The sequence below is a fragment of the Trichomycterus rosablanca genome, chromosome 22 (assembly GCF_030014385.1).
Source record: "Trichomycterus rosablanca isolate fTriRos1 chromosome 22, fTriRos1.hap1, whole genome shotgun sequence".
Lineage (NCBI taxonomy): Eukaryota > Metazoa > Chordata > Actinopteri > Siluriformes > Trichomycteridae > Trichomycterus > Trichomycterus rosablanca.
The window spans coordinates 415308-442735 of record NC_086009.1 but is presented as its reverse complement, the minus strand read 5'-3'; the positions used below and the strand labels follow the sequence as shown (position 1 = coordinate 442735).

Sequence of the window (27428 nt, the reverse complement as noted above, 5' to 3'; positions counted from 1 at the left end):
TCCGCGTTCCATGTGCTCTCGTCTCTCTCGTACAGGGACGTCCCCGCCGGAACAGGAGGGCGGTTAATGGGAGGAGGAGCAGGAACACTGTGTGTCTGAACCGCCGTTAGGAGAACCAGGCTGGTGAGAAGGTAGGAATCATCTCGTTATCTCATTTTAGTCCAATACAGGCCGTCCAAGCTCCTACACCTTGGTTAGGTGACGCCAGTGTTCATTCGGGGTTGGGGGGTGGTTCCGCTTCCCAAATGACACCATGCAGGTGTTCGATTTATACTCATGTGGTCCATGGATGGATCTCGAACCCTGATTGAAGCCAAGGACGTTGGAAGGTTGTGCAAATGAGACCCACTGCTTAGAAGTGTGCTTTAAACCAGCCTGGCTTGGTTATCAGATACAGTTGGGCGTGCCTGAGTGAGGAAGGGTCAGGACGGGTCACATTTAACCCCTTGAGGTACTGGACTAGTGTTTGGAGCGGCTGGCACAACACACAGAGCATCGAAGTCCTAATTTCCCCAGATCATACGTAGATGCACTGCAGGACCATCCGGGTACCACAGGAACCTTTCGGGCGTCTCGGCGGGTCGGAGCCGGTTCAGGATGGTGGTCCTGATGTTTTGGCTGATGGGTGTATAAAGTGGAACGTTGTTTTGTCTGAACTGCTGTTGGTTTTCACACCCTGAGGGCTGAATGTTCTGCTGATTCCTCAGGACGTTATCAGACCTCCTGAAGGTCACGGGTCACACAATGAAGCTCAAAGCTGCTATAATCAGATTCTCACTTTATGACCAAAAGTATTCGGACACCCGACCGCGAGCTTGTCGATCGTCCCATTTCAAAAACGGCGTTACAATAGTGACTTGTGTGGTGTTTTTAGCTGCTCTCCTGAGTCGGCTTCTCACAAGACTTTGGAGTATGTCTGTGGGGATTTGTGACGGTGTTTGTGAGAGTCTTCTTGTTGTTTCTTCTCGCATCAGCAGCTTCGTAATTCATCGTACAGCTGAAAGTAACTTGTTTAAACTTTCCATTCTAAATCAGGGCAGTGATAGCTCAGTGGTTAAGGTACTGGACTAGTAATCAGAAGGTTGCCGGTTCAAGCCCCACCACCACCAAGTTGCCCCTGAGCAAGGCCCTTAACCCTCAATTGCTCAAAATTGTGTTCAGTCATAATTGTAAGTCGCTTTGGATAAAATGTAAATGTAAATCCACTGGTACTGTTATGGAATCGTGGACGTATATACAGACGTCCATGAAAGGTCCTCGCGGTGTTCACATTCGTGCTGGAATGAGAGAGCCTTCCCTAAACTGTTTGCATCAATGCGAGGATGACTTGAATCTAATAATTATGAGGGGTGTTTGCAATAGGACGTCCAGGAAGTTCTGAATCAGGTGTCCACATTCTTTTTGCCAAGCAGAACACTGGTACGTTGTTAGTGTAGTATTTAATAGGGTTCTGTGTGATTTGGGACGCAGCCGCTTGTGTAGATGTGAGGTGGCACCATTGTCTCTCACGCTGGTTTCCTGTTTGCCTCGCAGAGCCCGAGCGCATCGTTTCCGGCCCCCGCCAGTCGCGAGCGGCGTCCTGTTCGTCGTCTCCTGCTTCAGCGATGCCAGTCGGCCGACGCCCGCCACGTCTCCACTGTTCGCATCTGCTGAGAGGTTAGCGCCATCGCACGGCCTGGGAACTCCAGTGCAGCTCACGCCCGTCCTGAACCCCGAGGGGCCCGAAGCACCCCGCGCCAAAGCTCACCTTTCAGGTACCTGCTCTGAACTTTCACCTCCTCACACACAAGTGCATGGTCAAAAGTATGTGGACACCTGACTTGAAACATCCTATTCCGAAACCACGTGCGTTAATATTTCACCGCCTCCCACCAGGTTATTAGATGCGAAGGCAGGTGTAGCCTAGTGGTTAAGGTACTGGGCTGGTAATCAGAAGGTTGCTGGTTCAAGCCCCATCACTGCCAGGTTTTTACTGTTGGGCCCTTGAGCAAGGCCCTTAAAGCTCAGTTGCTTAGGCCTGTGTGTTCAGAGAAACAGCGTACTAGTGGACGGTGGGAGCCTAGTGGGTCGAGTTTTCGGCTATCGACTGAAAGGTTGAGAGTTCGGATCCCGGCTCTGCCGTGCAGCCACTGTTGGGCCCTTGAGCAAGGCCCTTAACAAAGGCTGATCCTGCGCTCTGACCCCAGCTTCCAAACGAACTGGGATACATGAAGAATACATATGTATATAATGTTTATACAACAACAAATACATGTTTTATTCTATTCTAATGTATTTGATGAGGGATATACAGTAGATTGATAAAATTCACCTTCCGTGATTATAACCACTGTGTAAATCATCTAAATAAATAAATAAATCACTTACTACCTAGTAAAGAATTGTATTTATGTTAGCCATGTGGATAAACACCTGGAGTCAGTAATAATGCAGGGTGTCCACATACTTTTGGCATTTGACATTCCTTTTTACTGCTATACCCAAGTCTCCAAACACCCCCCCCGACCCCCATGGACCCCTGATTCTGATCCATGAGTTTCATCCAAGAGAAAATCAGCAGGAAATGAAGTCTCACATTTAGTTTTTATTGATTTGTGTTTGTGCACGATGGACCTGCAGCTCTTTGAGATGTGGACGTTGTGCATTCCGGAGATGTTCAGGCACGTCTGGTGCACATCTAAAGGTCTGAGGCTGCAGATCTGAGCTCGTCTGCTTTTTGTTTTGTTTTGTTTTTTGTTTAGAAAGTGAAAACAGTGAAGAAGTGGTTTTATTTGAGCTTCCTGGAGCTTCTCGAGATGGTTAATGGTGATGGATCAGTAATTGATGGTATATTTTTGTTTCGTAGGCATGGCTCCCATTCGGGACTCGGTCAGCCACTCCCCTAGCCAAACAGGTGACTACATTTTCCCTGTTTTTTTATATTGTCTGTGTCTGTAGCACTTCTGCTTGATGCTCTACCTAAAGTCTTGTGCAAAAGTTTTGACACCCTTCCTCAGATGTAATGTTAAAACTGCCGGCACATCTAAAGGAGCCTTCGGTATCTTTTTACGCTGGGCAGGAGTTGGCATGGGCACTCGCATTTTTGAACTTTTTCCAAAACAAACACTAGTACGTATTTATTTAAGTCTATTTTAATTAGGCAAATATTTTATTTAATGAGTGCAGTATCTGTTTCTTCTGATCCGAGCTATTAATGAGCATCGGTCGTGTTTAGAGGAACGTGCAGGGACCGGCTAGAGCAAAAGAGGAATGTTTGGAACTTGTTCGTTCTGGATTTGTTTCCTCTTTCCGTCGTGTTTCGTTGCTGATGCTTTTACAAGACGTCCCCTGGTTCACTACATGAGATATTACCGGTTCCTGGACGTCTGTGGAAAAGTGTCTGAGATCATCCACAGCCTGTTGAACCCTGTGCGGTGGGCACAGGCTCTACTGTGCTAAAACGAGCAGAAATGATGATTCTGACCTGCCAAATCTTAAAATCTATGCTGGTTTGGTGAGTGGTGAGAACTTTGAGACCTTCTTAACAGGTAGATGAAGCGATTACAGAGTAGAAAGCTGCTTTATTTAACATTAGTTTAGTTTATTATTTATATTCTCAGGACTGACAGATTTGAAACGTTTATCTCTGAGCTTGACGCTCCGTTTGCTCTGGAAAATCCGCTGAATGAACTGGTTGAATTAATTAAATCTTCCTGATGGTAATCCGACGCCGCTCAGATCCTGCGCTCCAGCTTTCCTCGTTTCCCTCCATCAGAATCGACTTTAATCCTCCACCCGGGGCCTCCTCTCGCCTCCTCTCGGGTTTCTGTGTTTTTATTTGGCCGCGTCTGTTGCTAAGTCGAGACCTGGCGAGCGTTCAGTTCCTCGGGGCCGGTTGGCAGCCACCGTGCAGAGGAACATGCAGAGACGAGCAGGAATAACTAAACCCGGAGAATAAGAGGAATGCCGGACTGGGGGATTTTGGCACGGATTCGTTCGTTCCGTCTCGGCTCTTTCGGAGGTGACAATCCAGCTTTGTTTCCACGTCAGGTCGGAATGAAAGAGTTTGATTCAGCGGCTCACCCTTACTCTAGATCCGTTTCCCTCCCCTCGCTTCGGTTCTCTCTCGGATCAGCTGACGTCCCGCATCGCTGCTGCTCTGACGAACTGGAGGCCGTCGTGTTTTAAAAAAAACGTCTCCTATGGACGTCAGTTATCCGTATCCACGTATCACCATGTTCAAAAGTCTGTCTATTACAGCTTGGGCTGTTTTATCCCTGTTCTAACAGTCTCGGCTCAGCTCTTAAGTCAAATATCTGTGGTAATGTTGGAAAATATGATGTTTGTATCTGGCAGCATTAAATCCGTTGGAAACGATGCGTATGTTGCAGACTGGTTGATCAGTAACGTCCACACTGGATGTTTGTTCCCATTTGAATGGTGGCTAGTGGCTGTCTAACAAAACGCTTCAGTTTGGTCCCAAACTGGCTCTTCGAGTTCGTTGTTGAAATATCTCAGGATGTCCATTAACCTGGTGTTTTGAAATGGGATATTAAATGCTCAGGTGTCCACATACTTTAGACCACACTTGCTGATTTTCTGTTTTTTTCTTAAATGCTTCAAAATAAAGGCAAAATGACCCGTGTGTTAAACATGGATTAAAACTCAAATAATATATAAATAAATAATTAATGCTTGGTGTTGCACCCCCTCACCACCCTCCCAAATTCGGATATGCTCAAAACGCCCCCCTCTTCAATATATATATATATAATAAACAAACCTATTTTACTCAAGTTTCTATCATGTCAGGGTTCCCAACAGTTGTTGATGTGGCAGGATTGATTTATAACACCAAGAATCCCCTTGGTCTCCCCCCCCAGATTTGCCCCCCCCCCCCAATGTTCCATTCATGGCTGCAGCCTTGATGTGTTTGGTATTTTGTAGGTAATTGTGATTTTAGATGGATATTATACGTGCAGAATAACAACCAGCTGACCCTTTGTTCCACAGGTTTGGATCACGCTGGTCTGGACCCCCAGTATGAAAATTCGTCCTGGAGCTCTGGCTCGACGTGCAGCGACTCGAACAGTAACTGGGGGACGGCGCTGGTAGACGGCTGCACCAAGGGGAGCTGGCCTTTCGCCACCCGTAGCGAACTGGAGTTGGTTTCAGAATGTATGGACGCTGACTCTGCCTCCAGCTCCGGCTCTGAGAGAAACCTCGGTACGATGGCGTCCGGGATGGCTGGCGGCGACGGTAGCAGGCAGGGAAACGGTCAAGGTTCTCACTTCCTGCTGGCGAACAGCAGCAATAATCTGGTGAACGGGAGTGTCAAGAGTCCCTGGGGCGGCTCGATGCTAAGCACATGTTCTGCAGAGAGTCCGAGTGACAAGCTGGCAGACGGCGGTCATGGTAAAATGAATGCATGGGGTACCCAAGGTCCCTCAACCAATGGAGGTATAAATCCAAGCACTTTGAACCCAAATGCCAACCGCGGTGCCTGGCCCGTTCTGCAGAATAACGGGCCCAACTCTCACGTACCTCTGGGTAAAGTGAACGGCGGCACCAACACTCAACGAAGCACCATAGGTCAAGCGCCCGGTATGCAGAGTGTTACCTGCAAGATGCCTTGGGGAGGTCTGCAGGAGGGCGTGGCGGAATCTGAAGTCAATGGTTCGAGCAAGGTTCTTAGTGGGCATCCTCAAAACCTTAACACTGAATTTAACGGACCAAATAACACTACTAACACGATGACCTCTAGCTTACCAAACTCTACAGGTTCAGTGGAGACGCCCGAACGAGGCTGGCCCACGAGCACAGGCGGCTCCCCGCGGCTCCCGACTCCTCCCGTCTCTAACGGCACTTCAGACGGGTCTTACGGTGCGGCGTGGGGCGCTCCGCCCGGCACTACTTACTCTGGAGACAAATGCCCTGTCCCTAAAGGCCAAGCTGTGGGCGACACTGTGAATGCAACTCTAATGCAGTCCACCGCCAACGGACCCCCTGCTGCTTTCAAGAGTAATAACGGCGTGGGCGGTCGCGGAGGAGGCTGGGACTCGGCGCCCGCTCCCTCTCAGACTATGACCTGGGGAGCGGGGAACGGCATGGGTCCTCCCGGAGCTCCTCATCCTTGGGGTAGCGCCTCCTCCTCTTCGTCGTCCTCCTCGTCCTCGTCGAACACTGGCACTAAAGTCGCCGGGGATTGGGCAGCGTCGCCCGGCAACAATCAGCATTCCAATGAGGGCGACGGAAGGAAAGGAACCAACGGATGGAAGTCCTTGGAGGACGACGCTCTCGGTTTAGGCGGCGCCCAGTCGTCCCAGGGCAGCACGTGGAACAAATCGACCGGCAGCGAGGGCAGCGGGGAGAGCTCCGGCGCTCGGAGCGACAGGGGCGGCCAGCGTGACGGCGGTCACAGAACGGACAACCAGCAGAACGTACGCCAAGCTGATGACGCTGATGTCTCTAAAGTCGACGTGGACCCGAGGGTGCTCTCCAACCAAGGATGGGGGCAGACCCCGGTTCGACAGAACATTGCCTGGGATGTAAAGAACCCCGAGAGAAAGCCTGGAAATGGGTCACAGGGATGGGCTAACCCGCCCCCTCAGCAGTCGACCTCTCAAGGTGGATGGGGGGACGGTCCCGGTACCAACACTAGTGACAACTGTTCCTCCAACTGGGGCGAGAAGAAAAGCTCCGGCTGGGCAGAGGCCAAGTCTCAGAACGGTTGGGATGAACCCTCGGGTGGAATGAGCAAGCGTGGGTCGTCCTGGGGGAACTGCAGGGACGAGAAATCCTCCACCTGGAACAATGGGCCCAAGACCAAACAAGGTTGGGGCGGCTCCTCTTCTGGAGAAGGGTCGAGAGGAAACCACTGGAATGAAACGTCCAAGTCTGGATCCGGGGGATGGGACAGGGACGGCGACAGTGACCGTTCTGGCTCGGGATGGGGCGATAATGTGCACAGCAACAAGGGTAACACCTGGGGAGGAAGCGCAGGTACGAACGCACCTGACCAAGGTGGTCCGACCACTGGATGGGGAGATCCTGCGAAGTCCAACAATCAGAACCAGGGCTGGGGCGAGCCAATCAAAGCAAGCCACTCCAACCCAGCCTGGGACGACTCCACGCGATCGAGCAACCCGTCCGAGTGGGGGAAAAAGGGCCAGGACGCCAGCACGGGTACCTTCAGGGCAGAAAGCGGCCCTCAGAACCACGCCCAGAACAAGCCGAGCGGCTGGATCGGAGGGCCTGTGCCTTCGCCTCAGAAAGAGAAGGAGTCCAGCGGTTGGGAGGAGCCGTCCCCCGAGTCCATCCGGCGCAGGATGGAGATCGACGACGGCACCTCGGCGTGGGGCGACCCCGGCAAGTACAAATACAGCAACGTCAACCTGTGGAACAAGAACACGTCCGCCGAGCAGGACGACTCCCAGCAAGCGCCTCCCCCGCCCGCCCCCAGCTCCATGGTGCAGAAAGAGAAGAGCAGCAGCTCAGGTAGGGGGGGGCTCTTCATGCTTTCGTCTCTGTGTGCGGGGGGGGGTGACTCACATGCCGGGTTTATTTACAGAGCTCCGGTCATGCGGTAGGAGTGTGTGAATGCTAACCTCCTCCCACGTCCATCCTGTTCAGTACCTGTGCTCTCTTCGTCCACCTAAAGCAGTGGTGGGCAAACTACGGCCCGCGGGCCACACGCGGCCCGTTAGGCTGTTTAATCCGGCCCGCTGAGTATTTACAAAACTGTCCTAAAACCGCATTAATTTAAATCTTTTTCCTGCACTAAACTTGCGTTTTAATTGATTCCACTAGATGGCGCACACCAGGCGGTTATTTTATGAAATATATAACGTGTCTCACACAGTCATAGGAACATGGATTCTGCTGTTTACCATTTATTATTTTTATTCTTTATAATAATAAACCAGAACCATGTTTTAGGCAAACCAACATCCATAAAGAACATCATGTAATCATGTAACCATAGTGCAACAACATTTTTACATAATTCGAACCTAGGGCGGAAAAACATGAGCCACGCGCTCTGCCCACTGCGCTACTCAAACAGCGGTGTAATGAACAGGCTGTTATGCTGATATCCCTGCGCGCACATGCCGTTACTGAGACTAAACGTGAACACTAAGAATAATAACCAAACGCTTTCTAATTCCCACGGTAGCAGCAGTTTCCTTCTGTTTCATACAGATCGCCCCGTCTCTGTCTCATCTGCTGCATTTCTCTACCATTGATAACAAATACGGAATAAAGTGCGTCCCGTATCAGTTCAATACGGAACGCAGCCTTTAGTTTCCAAATAAGGAAGGATTCCGTATTTTATGGGACGGTTGGCAACCCTACTATCACCCCAGCATGATCAAACCACTTGACTGGTTTAAAATGGTACACATAAACCATTAACTTATGTTGAAAGTGCTGCTTTAAAGGCTGAACTGGTTTTGTTTAGACGGCGATACACCAAGTGGAAACAAAGATAAAAATAATTTAAAAAAAAATGCATTAAAAAAAATCACATTCACGCATGTGTAAATGTGCACATAAAAGGAGTCTGGTGTTTCATTTATATTCAAAAATTCATCCTTTAATCACGAAAATAAAGGTTTAAACGTGAACTTATATTAGTTCCAAACCCCCGCACCCACCCGGCCCGTCTGTCAATTTTTAAAACCCGGTGTGGCCCTTGAGCCGAAAAGTTTGCCCACCCCTGACCTAAAGAGTCTGAACACCAAAAATAGCTCGGCTTTTGTAGGACAGAGGAACCAAAGAGCTACCTGCTCAAAGGTCCTGCAGCTTTACTGTGCTTATGGTTAAAAACACCACCAGGATTCTGGGGTGGGGGGGCTTAAAGAGGTGGACGATTTGTGGGCAGCTATGAGCGTCTGAGGGGGTTGCTGATCGTCTGTGGTTCTCCTCGGTCGGGGTGGGGGGTCTTCAGAGTGTTACAATTGGGGAGTTGGATATGACCATACATGCAGGATAAATTGTGAAGGAATTGAACAGAAGCCGGGAGAGGAGCTGATTGGATGGTCGTGGTCAGGTGACTGCACTGTAAGGACGTGCGTGTGCTCTGAAAGGTCGACCCGCTGCCCCGGCGGCGCAGCTAAACCGAGCCTAGCTTAGCGGGTTTAGGTTACAGTCATATGTTGGCAACCGGAGCGGCAGAGCGCCGGCGGGCGGGCGGAGCTATTTCAGATGGAGGAATGCAGGCCGGGCGGCGGCGGTGTTTTCAGGGGGGTGCAGGACCTCCGGCGGTCAGATGTAAACTGATCCGATCAGCTTCAGAGTAAACAGGGTTTATGTAAGAGGGTTTATGTCAGGCGGGCGAGTGGGGGGGGGGCATGCTTGGGGGGGGGGGGGGGGGGTTGTCATATTCACATACTGTTCTCAGGTCGTCCACATACATCCGGATCCGTTCCGTCTGGGATGATTATAGACGCTTGTATGTTGATGGATGATGCTGTGCTAGTTGGGAGGGAAGTTGGGGTGGTGGTGGTGGTGGTGGTGGCGGAAGAAAGGCCATTTATTGTCCAGGGTTTGAATCTCAGTGCTGTCAGCTAGTCTGGGGTTTACACAGGCGTGATTGGCTGAGTCTGGGGTGGGGTGGGGTACTCGTGGGTGCACTCTCGGTGCTGCTTCCAAGCCCAGATTCAGTAGTTCGGACCAATGTGGACCAACCTGATATAAATTGTAATAAATGTAAACGAGGCGGAGCTCCGCTGACCGTTCGTCACTTCTCGCTGTGTGTGTAGGGTGGGGCGAGTCGTATCCCGCGCCACAGAAGATGAAGCCGCCGCCGTCCTGGGCGGATCCCGCGGTGGATAAAGGAACGTCTGCGTGGGGGAAGTCGATGGATTCGAGCTGGGAGGATCCTGGAAGAGAGAGTGCTGCGGGCAGCGGGTGGGGCTCCCAGGCTCAGCACAAACCAGGTCAGAGTTTTACTTTGTTATTACTACGGTCATAAAATGAGCCGTTTCCTGTAATGTAATGAGACGATCACGTGTGTAGAGAAACACACTTTTACATTCTTTATGGATCCACAAAGGGACAAAATGCCTCAAAACGTAACACACACATCAAACACGACAGCACAGAAACGTCTCTTACACCAGCGATCCTACGGCAATTCAGTTAGCAATCGCTTAGACGGAAAGAGTAAAGCTAAACACGACTCTGCTAACTTTGGTAAGTTTGGGACTCTAAGATTGGAACATTCAAGTTCCATTTAGTGTGTGGACGCTACCAGTGAAATGATTCTGGTGGTGTGTGTTCTTATTGTGTGTACGTGTGTGTTTACCGTCGGTCTCTCTGCGCTTCAGGACCAAAGCCGGTACAGGAAAGTTGGAACGGTGAGATGATGCCCATGCCCTCTAACTGGGATGAGGAGAAGGAGCCGGAGATCGGCATGTGGAACAATAACGCGGCACAGGAAGTAAACCAGTCTGGAAACTGGTCCTACATGAAGAAGGTCCCTCCTAAGGTAACTCGGGGCTCAGATTCTGTGTAGAAACAGATTTAATGTCTGGAGGAACTTTTGGAGAACGTTAGTAGGGCGAGAGCGACCTCTAGTGGAGAGAGGAACTGATTTGATAGCGTATTAGATGGGCTGCGATGTTTTCTGCGTCTATATTATTAATGATTTCTTTCTTTATTTGTGATCTTTCCAGGTGAATAAAGGACCCGGGAAGCCTGACGATCTGTGCATGAACCAGTTTGTGAACCAGTTCTCCAACATGAACTTCCCCGTAAGTTAGCTTAGCTTCCCTACAGCGGATCATCACCTACTGCCTCCAAATCTACTGTATAGAACGTCGTGTACATGTACAAGCTGATCCTTTGACCCCCAGTTTTGTCCTCTGCAGCTCGTGATACTTAAACGAATTCCCAAATTACAACTTAGCTATAGCCAAAATGCTAAAACGCGATTGCTAAATGCCTAATGGACGCTGCTGTTTGTCTTTGTTTTGCAGAGGGACTCTGAGGACCACATGAACGGCAAAAAGATGGACATCTCCTCGGGTACGCTCACTTTTGTTCCGTTTTCCATTAACCTCGATGCTTTTACGTCTGAACTCTACGCTAAAACTTGAGCTACTATTCATTTTTAAGTGAACACTATCATGGTGTCTGTCATGGTGGGATTTGGCGGTGCCATCAACCTGGCCAGGCGTCTTAACAGGCACGATTGGCCGTGTCCGAGGGAGGAGAGTCGACAGGGTTTCTCGTCGCTGCCGCACATTGCGACCCCTGCTGGCTGCTCGATGCGCCTGCGTGTGTGAAAGGGATTGAGTCTGGTGACTGTACGAGTGTCAGAGGGAGCGAGTGCTAGTCTGCACCTCTCCTCGATCAGATGCACTGAAGTAAATGGTTTCGTAAATGTGCAGAGATGTCGCAGCATTTCAACCAGCCAGTTAGTGCTGGACGATTTTCACGATTAATTCGGTTAATTCGCATGAACGTTTTCACCCGATGTTAGAAATGTCACGATCTGGATTGTTTACATACTTTATATTTTATTTAAAATACTAACCAGAAGCTCGCGGAATATAAATCAGGGAAAGTTTCATATCAAAAGGGCAAAAACAGGGTACAAAACCAGGTAAAGTCCAAAACCAGCGAAAACTAAAACGGTAAACGGAAGAAAACGAGGATTATACACGGTAACGGTTAGATTCAGTAATAAGGAGCGCAAACACGATCGTCAAAACGAGACGCACACGATCAGAGTTCAATTAAGATCCACTGAATCGAACACAGCCGAACCGAATCAAAACTCCGGAGCCGATGAGCTCGATCAGGATTGGCTGACCAGGGACGTGATGGTCACGTGAGAGTCCGTGGGAGCATGGGAATTGTAGTCCATATTGTTAGAAGCAGATCTTAAGACCTCCATCCACCCCCCAGAGTCACAAGAGGACAAAATCAAAGCTGAGCTGAGTGATTACTTGTGTTCCTTTTAAGAAACCTGTAAAGAACTTTTTGTAGTTTTGCACTTTTTTTAATGTAAGGAGGTTCTGCTGCACATTATTTAAAGTGAGTTGTTTGTGAGCTATTCTTATAAAGGATATAGCTAATTCAGATTTCTATATTGTTTTAATTATTGTTATATCGTTATAAAGTTTGAGTCTCTTGAAAGGATAATTATCGGTGGTGCTGTTACTATTTTTCACTTCTGCAGTCTTTTAAATTAAAATGCAAAAAAATAAAAAGAAATTTGAGTCTTTTTTCAATTGCATTTTACAAGAACAAAAAAATCGTAATCGGTAATAATATAAAAATAATTGAGTTTTTATTTTTATTTTACAAAATCAAACCGCAGCAGGACCGATAACACCTCCGAGATTCGACCCCGGTCTCTAGTGTGATTATTAGTTTTTTGACGTGCAATTACGTTTATTTTCCCCCCTAATTTCTTAATTAATCCTCGATTGTACCCTGCAAAAAAATTAAAATTAACATTTTTCTGAGACTTTATGCTGCGAAATGTCTTTTGTGAGTATCTTAATGACTAGAAACACTTCTGCTAGGCACATCATTCAAACTCCTCTCTATTACAATGGAGGCTAACGGAATATAGCGCCCTCTAGAGGACACTGTGTGCACATGCATAGATTTTCCTAGTGCAAATAAGTCAGTGCGTCGTACAGAGCTCCGGCACTTTAGCGATAATCCTCGTGGAGCGCTCATGTGCCGTAGTCGTCCGTATCTTGCACATCTCGTGTCATCTACTGTTTAATAAACGCACCCGGGATTTCGGTTGCTAGGCGGTAACTAGGCTGGAACGGTCACGTGATGTAAGCATTGCTGTGATGCGGTGTGCAGGAATGCTGGATAAGCGGATGGATGTGGATAAACACGCTGCTAGCATGGCGGAGTTCGTGAAGCCGTCCGTCTCGCGCGGCGCCCTCCACAAGGACTCCTCGCCCTACATGGACAAGGTCAGTCGGGGTGCTTCGGTGCACTCGTTTTGGTGTTGGGTCGTAAAGGTGGGGCGGTTCCTGAAGGTGTAACGACGGTGTTTGTTTGCAGAACGTGCACATGTACGGCGGCGGGAACGTGGCGGCACAAGGCCGGAGCTCCCAGCAGCCCCCAGCACAACCTCTCGGCTCTGCTCAGCCCAATCTACGCAACCAAGTGCCTCCTCCTCTGCTGCCCTCTCAGGTACGTACCACCGACGCCTGACGGCATCTGTGCCGCTTCTTATCGCCTGCCAGTGTTGCCAGATTTATCGTCTTTGCTCGATTTGGGCAGGTTCCTCCATCGCTGTTGAAGTACCCTCCCGGGAACGGCGGCCTGAATCCGCTGTTCAACCCTCAGCAGATGGCGATGCTCAACCAGCTCTCCCAGCTTAACCAGCTTAACCAGCTCTCCCAGATCAGCCAGCTACAGGTGAGTGAATGAAATCCACTAGGGGGCGATGTTGCGTCGGCTGAGAACTCCAGGTGCTCGTCCGTCGCCAGTGCGCGAGTTGGAAGGGGTGGTCTTGGGGGGGGGGACGAGCACCTGGCAACCCGTCCCCCTCGGCGCCACATTTCCAGACCTGTTGTAGGCAGTCATGTTCCTTATTCCGTCTCGTTTTCCCCTTTCCAGCGTCTCCTCCTGCAGCAGAAAGCTCAGAATCAGAGGCTCGTCCCCGGAAGCAACCGCCACACCCCGGATCAGCAGGTGAGCGATATTTCGAACGGGCGCAAATTCTCACATGCGCGCTCCGAACTCCTTCCAGATGGATTAAAGTACGTTATGAACCACAGTGTGTTGATTTCGTGTGTGTGTGTGTGTGTGTGTGTGTGTGTGTGTGTGTGTGTGTGTGTGTGTGTGTTGTGCTCTCATCTGCAGGCCCGTGCTGTCGGTATGTGCTCCATGGTCCCCCCGCCTCGCCACATCGAGCCCCCCCTGCTGAAGCAGCACTCCCCCCCTCAGCCTGCAGCACTGCACCAGCCCAAATCGTACATGGACGCCTTCATGAACCCCAACGCCCCGGACCTGCACAAAGATCAACACCTACTCAACTCCTTCTCCAACTTCCCTCTAGGTACGGCGCACCCCAAACCCACACGTCTCGCGTTTTTAGGGACGATGCTACCGCCACCGTGTTTCACTGTAAGGGTGGTGTCAGCCAGGTCACGCCGAGGCTGTGATGCACTCCCTGCTCCAGCAGAGGTCGTCATTGCTCAGATACCGGGCACCGTCTGTGATTGTAGCTCGAACCCCTGTTTTACCTCCATGCCACCCGAGCCCAAGCGCCAGGGGTCGCCTCCGGGTACATTCTGACCCCGCTGTATGCCGCCGTACCGCCCCGGTCCAGGTCGTGCCGTGTACTGAACGTGTCTCTCTCTCTGTCCCGCAGGCTTGAACTCAAACATGAATGTAAACAATCTGGATCTGGGTGGCGTCGGATTTAAAGAGCCTCAGTCCCGGCTGAAGAAGTGGACCGCCATGGACGTTACCGTCAACTCGCCACTCGATCAAAACCCCAGCAAACCTGGTGAGTACCAGCACATTTACCGACCAATCACAGTCGAGCTTCAGCTTCCACAGTCCTAATTGCCCCATTTTTACACATGGTAAATGACTGTGGGTATACAATCACTGACTGTACTGACTGTGTCATCCTCCTGGAGCCTGTTCTGAAACAGATCCCCCCCCCCACTCCACTGACCAGATGATTTTGGGTTTGGATGCTGGAACATTACTTAGACATATATAATACCTATAGACATATAAGTAGAGTTTGTTCTGGCTTATGAGTGTAGCAGGTGCAGCAGTGTTGTTGGGACATTAGCGCTTCAACTGCCAGCATTAACAAGGTTTGTGTTCCCAGACATCCTAGGTGTAGCCTAGTGGTTAAGGTACTGGACTAGTAATCAAAAGGTCACTGCTGCCAGGTTGCCACTGTTGGGCCCTTAAGCAAGGCCCTTAACCCTCAGTTGCTTAGACAATATAGACAGCATACTGTCACAGTACTGTAAATCGCTTTGGATAAAAAGGTGATTTAAAGGTCCCAACAACACTGCTGCACCTGCTACTCATACATACACAGAACAGCACACTGCAGCGCACCAAGAGAACGGTCCGTTTCTATTAACAAGCGTGGTACAAGACTTTCAGTGATTGTAGATCTACAAGGTTTGTGTATGATGGGTGTAGCTCGTACAATGTTAGGTGTTCCTAATAAAGTGCTCGGGTGTGTTAATGTGACCTGTGTGTGTGTGTTGCAGGTGCTATGTCCTCTCTGAGGATCGACGACGCTCCGTTCGGTCCGTACGACCTGATAAACTCCAGTAATTCTCCCATCAGCCCCCCCGACCCAGTGGGGGACGGCTGGCCCACCCGTGCCAAATCGCCTCACGCATCGTCCAACGTCAACTGGCCACCAGGTGCGTGTTTACCTTCCATGGTCTGCTTTCAACCTTAAAATCCCAAAATTAGTCCCGTTAGAGAGGTACAGTCATGTGATTTCACTGTTGTGGTCGGAATATTTGGGACAGAATCTGGAACTCTGTACTGTACAATTGTGCAGCTGTGTTTAGACCCTCCCTCCCTCCCTTCTCAGGCACAGCCCGTTGTGATGTTTGTGTGTATGTTGTGAGTCGGGTGGATAATCTAAAGGATCGTGTGTGTGTGTAGAGTTTCGTCCTGGTGAGCCCTGGAAAGGTTACCCGAACATAGACCCTGAGACGGACCCGTTCGTCACCCCTGGCAGCGTGATCAACAGTCTCTCCATCAACACCGTGCGGGATGTTGATCACCTCAGGGACAGAAACAACGGTGAGAAATAAACACCTTTATTACAGTTTACATTTCATCACCTGCTCTCCAGATCCCACAACCTCCTCTCAGAGTGGCAGGACGACCCGAAAGCAGCAGGAACAATTGTTACACATCAGATCTCTCCTATAGTCCAGCCTTTCTCAACCGTGGTGCCGCGATATTATGAAATAAATTAAAAATAAAATAATAAAATACAAAAAAAGTCGGCTTATCATGAACATGTATTCCATTAGCCGCCTCAAACATCAAAACTTGTCTCACACGCCCCTTTCCCCACGCTACGTCGTCAACGCGGGTTGCGTGCGTTGCCTATAGTGATGGTATCGTTCGCGCATGATCCGATTCTATTGAACGGCTCTTTAAAATGAACAAAAGGAACCGAGTCGCGCCTCTGGGAGCCGCTATAATACATATTTATATTTCTGTGCTGTTCTTATTGGCTGTAATTATCAGTCATAATAAATAAGAGCTGCTTAATGTCGAAATTCAAATCACTTTCAGTATCGCGGAGAGAGCAAGCGACACACACACACACACACACACACACACACAGAGAGAGAGCTCATTACCTCATTAATGTAAATATTATAATTTGTATTGTTATTATATTGCACTGTTTTTATTAATATTTTATTATTTTTGCACGTGTAACTGTTTTGTATATATTTGTTCTTTTTTATTGTTATTTTTATTATTTCTCTGTAACTTGCTTTGGCAATACGAATGTCCTTATGTCATGCCAGTAAAGCTTCTTTTGAGTTTGAGTTTGAGTTTGAGAGCCGTAACCGAGCTACACAGAAACCATGCAGACGATGAGCAGTGCTAGTGATAAAATGACACATAATTGAGAAATAAACTATAAACTTCTTTAATGATGTTAAATCTGATTGGTTCATGACGCGTATGTTTTAAAGCAGAAACAAACACAGGCACATCTCTGCACAAGTGAGGATTTTTGTAAAACTGAATGCAATACAACCACAGTACGTCTCTCCCTGTAGTGTTTTTGTGTGTTAGCAGTCTGAGGGATGCAGAGTAAGTTTTTTAATACATTTTAGACTGGGGTGACTCGAGATTTTGAATACTTTTAATGGGGTGCCGTGACTGAAAAAAGGTTGAGAAACACTGCTATAGTCCATGCTGAACACTGAACGATTCAGTTGCTCATGTTTGGAGAAAGAAGGGTCACGTATGTATACGATCCTGAGAACACCAAACCTACAGTGAAGTACGGTGGTGGGAGCATCATGATACGGAGCTGAAGGACACGGCACTTTAGGACTGGTTTCTACAGAAGAAGGTTCTGCATGGTGTTGCTAATCTACTGACTGGAGGACGTGAACATAGTGGGTCCATCGGAGGAAGCCTCAGAACTTTAGGGAAGTGCAGGTGGTTTGCAGAGAGGAACGGGTCAAAATTTAACCTAAAGTTCAGAGTCTGTGGGGTGTGAACACTTTCCTCATGTTCTGTGTACACGTACCTCATGAGTGTAATGTAGAACGAGACTCCAGGTCAGTATGAGATGATTGAGAACCCTGGTTGATGTTTCCACAGGACCATCTTCATCACTGAACACCACGCTGCCTTCCAACAGTGCCTGGACATCCATTCGTGCCTCCAACCACACTAGTTCCCTCAGCAGTACAGCACAAAGCACTTCAGGTAGGGTCCATGAGCACCAGCGCACTGCGGGACAGTGGTAGCACAGTGGGTAGAGCTTTGGGCCGTCGGTTGACATGTTCGGCCCTTGAGCAAGGCCCCTGACTCTCTCGGTTCCAGGGGCAGAGTGAGTACAATGACTGACCCTGCGCTCTGACCCAAACGTCCAAACACTGCATCTTACTCTCTTACAATCTGGTCTCACTGTGGTTTACAAGATGTAACATAAAGCTTCCACAAGGGGGCGCTCACGTACAAGTTTATTTAATTATCGTTATTTTTCTCTGTGACTTGACTTGGCACATTCACGACACCAGCACATGTAGCAGGGGGGCAGTATTTAGGAACTGCACATGTTTAATTCAAAGAAAAGGTGTTGAAGGGTTCTGGTATTCAATCCTCTCTCACCCCCCCCTCTCTCACCCCCACCTCTCTTTCTCTCCCCTCTCCAGCCAGAAGCAGTGACTCTAAATGGTCTCCTGGTTCAGTGTCTCACTCTTCTCTAGCCCACGAGCTCTGGAAGGTTCCACTCTCGTCTAAAGGGGTGTCGGCTCCGTCCCGCCCCCCTCCCGGCCTCACCAGTCAGAAACAGTCCTCGTCTTGGGGCGGCGGGTCTCTGAGACTCGGTGGCTGGGGCAGCTCTGAACCCAGATACACCCCAGGTATGCACCACACACACACACACACACACACACACTGAGAAGCTTCACAAGACTTTGAACAGGCACAAATTCCCACAGACATACTTCAGTCAAAAGATTACAGCATTGTATGAACCCACAGACGACCTCTGGCACCTTCACACATGTAGAACCCATAACTAGGTTCAGTAACCCGGCTCTGCTGGGTTCGATTATTCCATGTCTTGTGTATAAAGAAAATCATAAAGGGCTTAGGGTCGAGCCTTGTGGGATTCCGAATTTCATTCAGATTTTGAAATGGCTCTGTTGGTCAGTCCTCAGACTAAAAGTATGTGGACACCTGATCACAAACCCCTCAGACATCCTCCTGTAGCTGTAGCATCCAAGATTTAGGAGTGAGTGTAGGACCATTTGTGTGGTCAGGAACGTGGTGCTCTGCTCCATACAGGGACGTCAGTGTGTGATGTAATGGTGCGCTTGTGTGTGTGTGATTCCTCCTGCAGGTTCTAGCTGGGGTGAAAGCAGCTCAGGAAGAACCAACTGGCTCGTTCTGAAAAATCTCACACCTCAGGTAAGCTGCTCCACCTTCACCGCGTCCTCATCTGTACCACCGTACCCGCCGGGCACTGTAGAAAGTCCGTCTGACCTTCACTGAGATGTTTTCTGTGGGAATTTGTGCGCAGTTAGTCTGTAAGGTCATTCACTGATCTTGGAATTGAAGGGTCTGGCTTGGGTGGGATGGTCCAGTAATTGGAAGGTTGCTTGTTTGAACCCCACCACTGCCAGGCTGAAATTGTAGGATGCTTGAGCAAGGCTCTGATCCCTAAATAGCTTGTGTTTGGATTGTACTGAGCTCAGAGTCGCTTTGGATGAAGACATAGTCTTATAAGTGCCAACTGTTAAATCTTGAAGGTGCTGGACAGGGTCAAGGTTTTGGGGTTCATGTCATGCTCAGCCGTCCGCAAACTTTTGACCTTGTTGTGTGTGTGTGTGTGTGTGTGTGTGTGTGTTACAGATCGACGGTTCCACCCTGCGCACCCTGTGTATGCAGCACGGTCCTCTCATCACATTCCACCTGAGCCTGCCACACGGTACCGCCCTGGTCTGCTACAACTCCAGGGACGAGGCCGCCAAGGCCCAAAAATCACTGCACATGTGAGTCACGCCCCTCCTCGCCTTCCCCCGGTCCTTCTGAATTAGGTAGTGCCTTACTTATAACCTGTGTGTGTGTGTGTGTGTGTGTTAGGTGTGTGTTGGGGAACACTACTATCCTGGCCGACTTCGCCAGCGAGGACGAGATCAACCGTTTTTTTGCACAAGGCCAGCCGCTGGGCGTGTCCTCCGGCTGGCAGAACCTGGCGTCCTCTCAGAGCCGCCTGGCCTCCGACGCCTTCTCCTCGGGGGCCGACCTGCCTTCGTCCTCGATGTGGGGGGCGCCGGCCTACTCCAGCAGCCTGTGGAGCTCCGGGAGCTGCTCGGACGGGGGCAACCGGCTCGCCAGCCCCTCCCCCATGGCCTCCTTCCTGCCGGTGGATCACCTGACGGGAAGCGGCGACTCCATGTAGAGGACCGGAGAGGGCGCGGGTGTGACCTCGGCGGCGGATCGCGACTACAGAGTAAAACAAAACCTATCACGGCACTATTTCTCTCACCCACGAAGCTAATAATAGTAATAATAATAGAATTGAAGGGCGAGGAGGCAGGCGGGGTCAACCTGTGGAAATACGTTACCGCGTTTTCGTTCGTTTTGTTTTCTGCACACGTGTCCACTTTCTTTTAGCCCAAAAAAAACCAGAAACATATCAGTGTGTGAATACTTGAATCATGCAGGCCAATAACCATAATGTGAACGCATGCTGAAACCTTCCAGGTCGTCACAGGAAATAACAAACGCACGCAAACTTCAGCCTAGATTGTCTGAATTCCAGTTTTTTTTTTATTCTTATTAGCAGGCGTTTTGTTTGCAGACGATGTTTGTGCAGTTGAAGCTTTTCGTGTGTCTCGTTGTTTATTATTATTATTAATAATGTGTTTTTTTTTTACTTTGCACTGAATGTGGTTTTTCTCAGTATATAAATCTGCAATATCGAGGGAGCCGGCAGTTCCAGTGTAGATGTTTACTCAAGGACGTTCTTAAATCGCGTATGTATGAGTGTGTGTGTGTAAGTGTGAGAGTGTGTGTAAGTATGAGAGTGTGTGTGTGTGCGCGCTCTACTATGCCTTGACGTACGCCTACCTTATCATGGTATTGTGGAGTTGGAGATCAAGACATGCTGACCTTTAGGATTTTGACTATTATTACACGATAAATGAGAGTTGCACCGATTATTTTCATATTTTTTTCTCTTTTCTCTCGATTTATTTTCGTTTTTGTGTGTGTTTTAAAGAAAACTAAAGAATTTAAGCGTCCTGCAGTGTAAAGAGACTGTAGCCGCAGCTGTGACTCGCAGAAATACAGCACTTTCAAAAAGAAAAGAAAAAAAAAAACGATAAAATAGGCTTTCAAAAGACTCGCTTTGTTTTTGGGGTTCGTCTGTTTTGCGTCTCTCGAAACAAAGCGGGCGCCGTGTCGGGCTCCTCTCGTTTACAGACTTTCTCGAGGGACGGACGGACGCCGAACGCTCATTCTTCCTTCATTTAAAATGAGAAAAATAAAATGCACAAAACCTTTAAAAAAATAATAAAACTACCAAAAAATAAAAAAATAAAAAAACACAAAAAGATAAAAACTCTATAAAGACGTGAGTGTTTGCAGATGAAGACGCGGTGTTTGTATCTCTGGGAAATACTGATCAGTGTTCGGCCATGCCGTCGGTTATTTCTCTTCGGTTTCGTCTGCTCGATAACCAGCATGGTTCTCAGGAAAATATAGCCAGTTATTCCCCACCGATATAAAAAGAATAAAATTAAAAAACTATAATAATAAAAAAATAAACGTCCTGATTGTAGGAAGAATCAACTTTTAGCACTGAAACAACTACTTAGAGCCGAGTGCGTTTTTCTTTTCTCTCTCTGCCAAATACCTGCTTTAAGCTGGAGACATTCGACACTGGGCTCAACTGTCAAACCCCCATCGAACCCCCCCCAAACCCTCCACAAAACCCTTCACCAAAAATCCCCCAAATATTCCACTAAACTCTCACTAAATCCCACCTCAAACCCCCCCACCAAACTCCCATCAAATTTTCCCCAAATCCTTCCTTAAACTCATCAAATGACCCCCAAATCCTTCTCCAAATTTTCACCAAATCCTTCACCAAACCCCTGCCAATCTACTACCAGTTATCAAACCTCCATCAAATTCAACTCCCACCAAACCCCACCAATCATCCAACCTCCAACCTTTTCACCAATTACTTATTAAACTCCCATCAACCCCCCACCAAACCCTCCATTAAATCTCCATTAAACTTCCAACAAATCATCAAAGCCTCTGCCAAACCCTAATCGAACCCCTGCCAATCTTTAAACCTCCACCAACCCCCAAACCTCACTTGCTTTTTCCTTATTTCTCCCTCTTTATTTCCAAATTAATTCATTACCCCCCACTCATTTTTAAATCTTAATTGTCTTCTCGTGTGTCTTATTATTATTCGTTTCCATCAGTGTCTGAGTGGTTTTAAAGAACTAAAACATTAAAAAAATACAAAAAAAAACATAAAAATAAAAAGATGAAGCAGAAACTATGCATTTCCTGTAGCTCTGTGATGATACAAGCAAAAAAAAAACCTAAAAAAAAAAAAAACAAACGAGCGACTTTCTTTTATCCGAAGTTTTCCAGAGAGGCGTTTAGAAAAGCTTGATCGTGGAACAGAACCGCCTTCCGTGTTTTACATTGCCAGAAAATAAAAAAGCGAGGGTGGCGGCTCGGCGCGTGTCTGGCGTTTTTAACGGTCGCCCGGTCCACATTTCGTCCGGTTGTGTTTGTTTCGGGAAGACGATGCAACAACGTGGCTTTTATTTTAAACTGTTTACAAACGGAGTATGATTGTAACGTGTACAGGTCTCTGAAGTTCATTACCGTGTGTGTGTGTGGATCAATCCGGCTGCTGGTGTACTGATTAATACTTGTTATTACTACTCGCTCTGACGGCGGTGATGAGCGCGCCGTGTTTCCGTTGGTCTCTCAGCGCTGGAGGAGAATGTACGCCGGACGCAGAGACGTCAGCATTAGGTGAAGCCATGGACCTTAACGTACGTGTGTGTGTGTGTGTGTGTGTGTGGCGTATTTAAACCTGCGAGTATTAGCCTTTATTGATGCCGCTGCGTGTGCCAGTATTGTATCGTTACCAAATGGACTTTAATCAGAAGCTTCTCCTGATGATTCCACATTTCCATTCGATTTATATAGAAATATATAATAACATGATAGTGAAATCCCAAAATGCCTTGCGCTTCGCGTTTGCACTCGGGTGTGTACACTCACTCATGTGTTTGTGTGTGTTTGTTTACGTGTGTGTGTGTGTGTCCACACCATCTCTACTCCTACATTCTATACAGGGTGGACGATATGGCATCATTCATCACCATACTCCAGCCTGATGGAACCAGCCAATCAGATCACTGCGATCAGAACTAATTCTATTGTACTGTAAATTGCTGCTACTGCCTGTGTTCTCTGTGCCAGCATGCCCACCTCTCATCTCTGGTATTTAATGTTCCAAGATGATGATGCCGTCATTGGCATTGCCCCGTGTTTTGTTACGTCCAGTCCGGTTGCCCCTGTACAGCTGGAATGTAAACGAAGTTTCCACACTTCTGGATTCTCTGTGTTTTTGGTGCCCACGTGGTGTCGAGAGCAAAAAGCTTCCCACGACCCCTTCTGATGATAACCAGAGTGCCAGCAATCAGGTGATTGGCAGACCTGGACGCTGATGCCAGGACACTGACCCATCACGACCTGCTTTGTTTTTTTAAAAGAGTTTTTTTAAAACAGGAGGAAGCATGAAAATAAAACCAAACCCCTCGTGTATGTGAGGGCTGCTGGAGTATCTGCTGTAGTGCTGGCCATCCCTAATGTGATGGTTTCTGGGCGTGTCCCTCCCTGTACAGTCCTCATTCCTGCAGCTCTAGAGAAAGGAGTTAAAGAAGAATTGAAGCAGCTTTCGAACTGAAGGATTTGAAGATCCTCAGATGATCGGTGTCAGGATTTAGGACGCAAAGCTGTGTTGTTCATCAGCATCCAGCTGTTTCCATGGAAACGTTTACGACCCCGCATGTCTGCACATGTACCATCGTGCAAAGTTTACATGCCCCAAAAACACAGAGTATCGCACCTACCCTAACACCTGAGACCTTCACTTCTGCAAATGATGGAGTTGTGGGTTAAAATGTGTTCTGGTTATGGAAGGGAAATGGGCGTGGTCCGAGCGTCAGAAACGTCTGATTTCAGCAGGAGACCAGGAGATGGATTTCAGTGTAAGTCGTCCAGCCCTAGAATAAATCGTTACCGTCCCTTATTAATCACAAGAGTCTTAAATCCTAAATCTACAATCTAACTTCCTCCTGTCCTCTGGAACCCCAGTGCCCCCCACGTTCCTACATCAGAAGGACGAGCTGGATGTGTTGGGATGTTGATGCCATATCAGCAAGCTTTACTCTTCACACTTGTCGTAAATGGGTGCTGCTCCGTGTGTGTGTGTGTGTGTGTGTGTGTGTGTGTGTGTGTTGCTTTCGCTTCGCTTCGCTTCGTTCAGTCTTCGCCGGGCTAAATGTGCCAGTCTCGGGTGTGGCGTTTTACGTGAATACGCCGACGTTCTTACCCACGCCACATAGAGGGTCTAATCAGCACAACAATCATGGTGGTGTAGTTCCACCACAGCGGTCAGCCCGTGTGCCTCGTCTGAGGGTTCGCCGCGTCCCCGTCCAGGCTGGGATTCACTACAGGGGGTCGCGTGCAGCCTCGCCCCTTCGCCTCTCGCCAGTTCTGTCGAGGTGATGCTTTAAATCCGAAGTGTGTGTGAGAACGTGTGTGTGTGTGTGTGTGTGTGCTCGTCGGAGCTTTGATGATGGTTCTGATTACACTCGCTGAGTTGTAGTGAGTGATGTGATGCCACTGATTTTCATTTTTCTCGTCTGTTCTCATGGTTTTTAGCTTATGAAGAAGGAAACGGATGTGCAACCATCCACGGTCATGCCAAACTGATGAAAGGTGTGTGTGATTAGATGGCATTGTACAATCCTCACTGATGACGGCGGGCGGAAGTGCAGGGTGGGTTTAAATTGGCGTCGACATTCTACTTTTGTACTGTACTGTGTGTCTGATTCTGTCGTCGAATTCTCGTGTGTGTGAGTGTGTTTCATTCAACATTTTAAAGAAATCGTTCCTACTGTTTGCAATTTTTTGACTTAAACTGTGATTCGCTGTCGGTCGTTTGTCGTTCCGATTCTCGAGTTTGATTCGCCGAAACCCAAAAGAAAAAGCTTTAGAGAAAACCAGCACAAAGAGGCGCGAGGAGGAGGAAGCTCTTCCAGCGCGGAGAACATTCGGAGAACGTCTATGCAGCGAAGGACGAGGCTTCCATTCGAATAATAATAATAATCATTATAATAATAATATAATTAAATGCTAATAATCTCTTTATGCTTAATAAGAAAATAAAAACAATCCTAAGTGGAATTTCGGGAATTTGAAAAATTCCTCCAAATGAAACGCACGTGCCATGACTGACTGACGTTTAGTTCTTTCTTCAAACGAAAACAAACAAAAAAACAACAAAAAAAAAAGAATAACTATATTAAAAACAGGCCAGTTGTAGCAGACCTGAGCATTATTAACGTTTAGTGTTTTAGCAGCTTCGACACTCCTCAGCGAAGAAATCCGAGACGTTTTTATATCAAACGCGGGCGGTTTTGATTTTACACGATATGCACGCTGCTTCACTCGGACTGTTTGTTCTTAGTATTTTTATTTTAAATGTTTTTTTTTCTTCGTTCTTTTGGGAGGGGCGGGTTATAAACAAACCAAAAAAAACCACATAAAAATAAGATTTTGTTGTAAAGGAATTCCGGCGGCGGGCGAGCGAGCGACCTCTGTGTTCCCGCTCACGTCGCCGCGCTGGCATATTAGCATGGCGGGTTAGCCGGCGAGTCGGGAGGAGACTGCACTTTTGGAAGGACAATCCGTATTATCTGTACCGCTCCGCTCGTTCTTTAGAATCAAGAAGATTAAAAATAAGGACGGGAAGTAGAAGTGACGTGTAGTGATGAATGTTTCCTCCAACGCTCTTGTTCTTTTCCTCTTTGATGCTCGGTTTTCAGTTTTAGTGCAGATTTTAAGTGGAATTAAAAGTGTAGAGTAGAATTTTTAGCTCTTTTGTTTTGGTTTTATTTCATTTTTTTTTGGTGTAGACTGATGACCTGTTTGTAAAGTTATGATCTTAATATCCAAATATAAAGCTGTATAAACTTGGGTTCTACCCACAGTACCTAAATAAAAACCTCTAACGATGATCAAACCTGCTTTTGTTTCTCTTTTCTTCACTCATCTCACTCGTTACTGCACATTTATTACACCAGGATTACATGCACCAAGAGACCAGAAGTATTCAGACACCTGATGGTGAGTGTGTTGGACATCTTGTCCCAATAATAAATGGGTTTTGATCTTTTCAGCTAAAATAGACAGTCTTCTCACAAGACCTTGAAGTGTGTCTGTATGGAAATTTGTGACGGCACTCGTATGGCTGGGCACTGATCGATCAGCTGTTGAGTGTAGCTGAGCTCAGGGCTCTGTGCAGGACACTGGAGCTTCATGTCTGTTTAGAGCTCACTCATACTAGAACAGGAAAGGACCTTCCCTAAACTGTTACAACTACAAAGTTGGAAGCATGTCCTTTTCTTTATATTGTTGATTTATTACACTTAAGCTCTAACATCCTCCCAACAACACTGCTGCACCTGCTATGCTCAAAAAAACCAGAATAACAATCTACCAAGTCATTATCATGTTAATGACATCACAGTGCTGGAACACGGGGGAACACGCCCCCATCCTGACTTTATTTGGATCATGTTACAGCATCTGATTCTAAACGTGTTTCTATTTACAAACTAGAATAAAGTTGATCAGTGAAAGATTATAAATCTTTTCAGTTAAATAAAGATTGAAGAGAATGAAACACATGACATTCTTTTCTTTACTGCCTTTTACTAAATGTCCCAACTTTTCTGGAAATGTGGGTTTGTAAAACATACGATGGGTTATTTACATGTTTTGTAGCAGTGGTGTGGAGTTAAACGACTTTTCATGAGGTTTGTAGCTGTGAAGTTTCATTGGAATTGAAGAAACACTAAAATTTCACACCCACGTCTGAACTGTGACACCAGACACAGCACTTTTTTTTTTTTTTTTTTGGGGGGTTGGATTGGACTGTAGGGTATAAATATGCAATCCTTGTTGCTGAAAATATTCAATTTATCTTCCAGAAGCTCATAAAGCTGTTTTTCTTCCATCATTTAGCCGCAATGGTGAGTTGTTGTTTTTTTTTTTTCCATTTACATGTTCTGCTCTTTTATCCTGGTCAGGGTCAAAGTGGGTCAGACTTCCCCGGAATCACTGGGTGCAATGCAGTAACACACCCTGGATAGGATGCAAATCTATCACTGGGCCTTTGCCAGCCCTCCTTCCTTAGACGTAGGCAATCATGTCTGTATGTAGACACCCGACGCAGGGTTCGAACCCTGGATCCCAGCTGTTCTAAAAAAAACATTCTGAAGCGAGTGGACAAAGCTGTCCAGATATTTCTGCAGCAAACACGGCTTCAGATTTTTATTATGAGCCACTTCTCTTACTCAGTTACCTGAAAAGCATCAGTATTGTTTTTATAAGATATTTTTTAATTTATTTATTTTAATTAATTTATTAATTTATTTATTTTTTCTCCTAATTTTGGATTGAACTTCTAAACTGTCCTTAGATAGTAATAGTTTCATATTCAGGGCTTCTGGACCCTGGGTTTTGTTTATTTAGTTCAGTTTTAGAGGGTGGCGATGGTTTGGATTTTTCCCCACCCAAATCAAATGATTTTATGAGATTTGATTATCTGAAATCATTCAGGATGACAAACACACATCAGCAGTTGCAGTGAGAATATTATTTACATCACTGTATTAAAACCATTATAACTGATGATGAATGCTTCACAATAAACCACCATAAATCACTATTACTTTCATATAAAAAATAATATCCTCAATAAAGTATCTATCTATCTATCTATCTATCTAAAAGAAACTCATGGTTTTTCTTATCAGTCACTGCAGGTCATCACTGCTCGTATCGTTGCTCTGCGGTTTATTTTCTTTCTGTGCATGAGGAACATCGAGGCTGAAGACAAGTTCAATAAAACAGCTCTTCATGAAATC

The 27428-nt window shown here is 47.3% G+C and overlaps 1 protein-coding gene across 2 annotated transcripts; it reads left to right on the top strand.

The window, feature by feature from the left end:
- Positions 1 to 1541: 1541 nt before the first annotated feature.
- On the top strand, positions 1542 to 25519 carry LOC134336288 (trinucleotide repeat-containing gene 6A protein-like). Of its 2 annotated transcripts, XM_063019015.1 has the most exons (20): positions 1542 to 1754; positions 2846 to 2893; positions 4993 to 7476; positions 9744 to 9920; positions 10311 to 10471; positions 10659 to 10736; positions 10962 to 11010; positions 12814 to 12929; positions 13021 to 13152; positions 13243 to 13380; positions 13582 to 13656; positions 13828 to 14023; positions 14339 to 14476; positions 15210 to 15368; positions 15619 to 15759; positions 17317 to 17424; positions 17874 to 18083; positions 18566 to 18633; positions 19078 to 19217; positions 19309 to 25519. In XM_063019015.1, exons 2-20 carry the CDS (start codon positions 2848 to 2850, stop codon positions 19625 to 19627), a joined length of 4935 nt encoding a protein of 1644 aa, XP_062875085.1. In that variant the 5' UTR covers positions 1542 to 1754; positions 2846 to 2847; the 3' UTR covers positions 19628 to 25519. The 2 variants fall into 2 exon arrangements, with proteins under 2 accessions (XP_062875085.1, XP_062875084.1); XM_063019014.1 differs by lacking the exon at positions 1542 to 1754 and having other exon boundaries at positions 2771 to 2893.
- The last annotated feature ends 1909 nt before the right edge of the window (positions 25520 to 27428 follow it).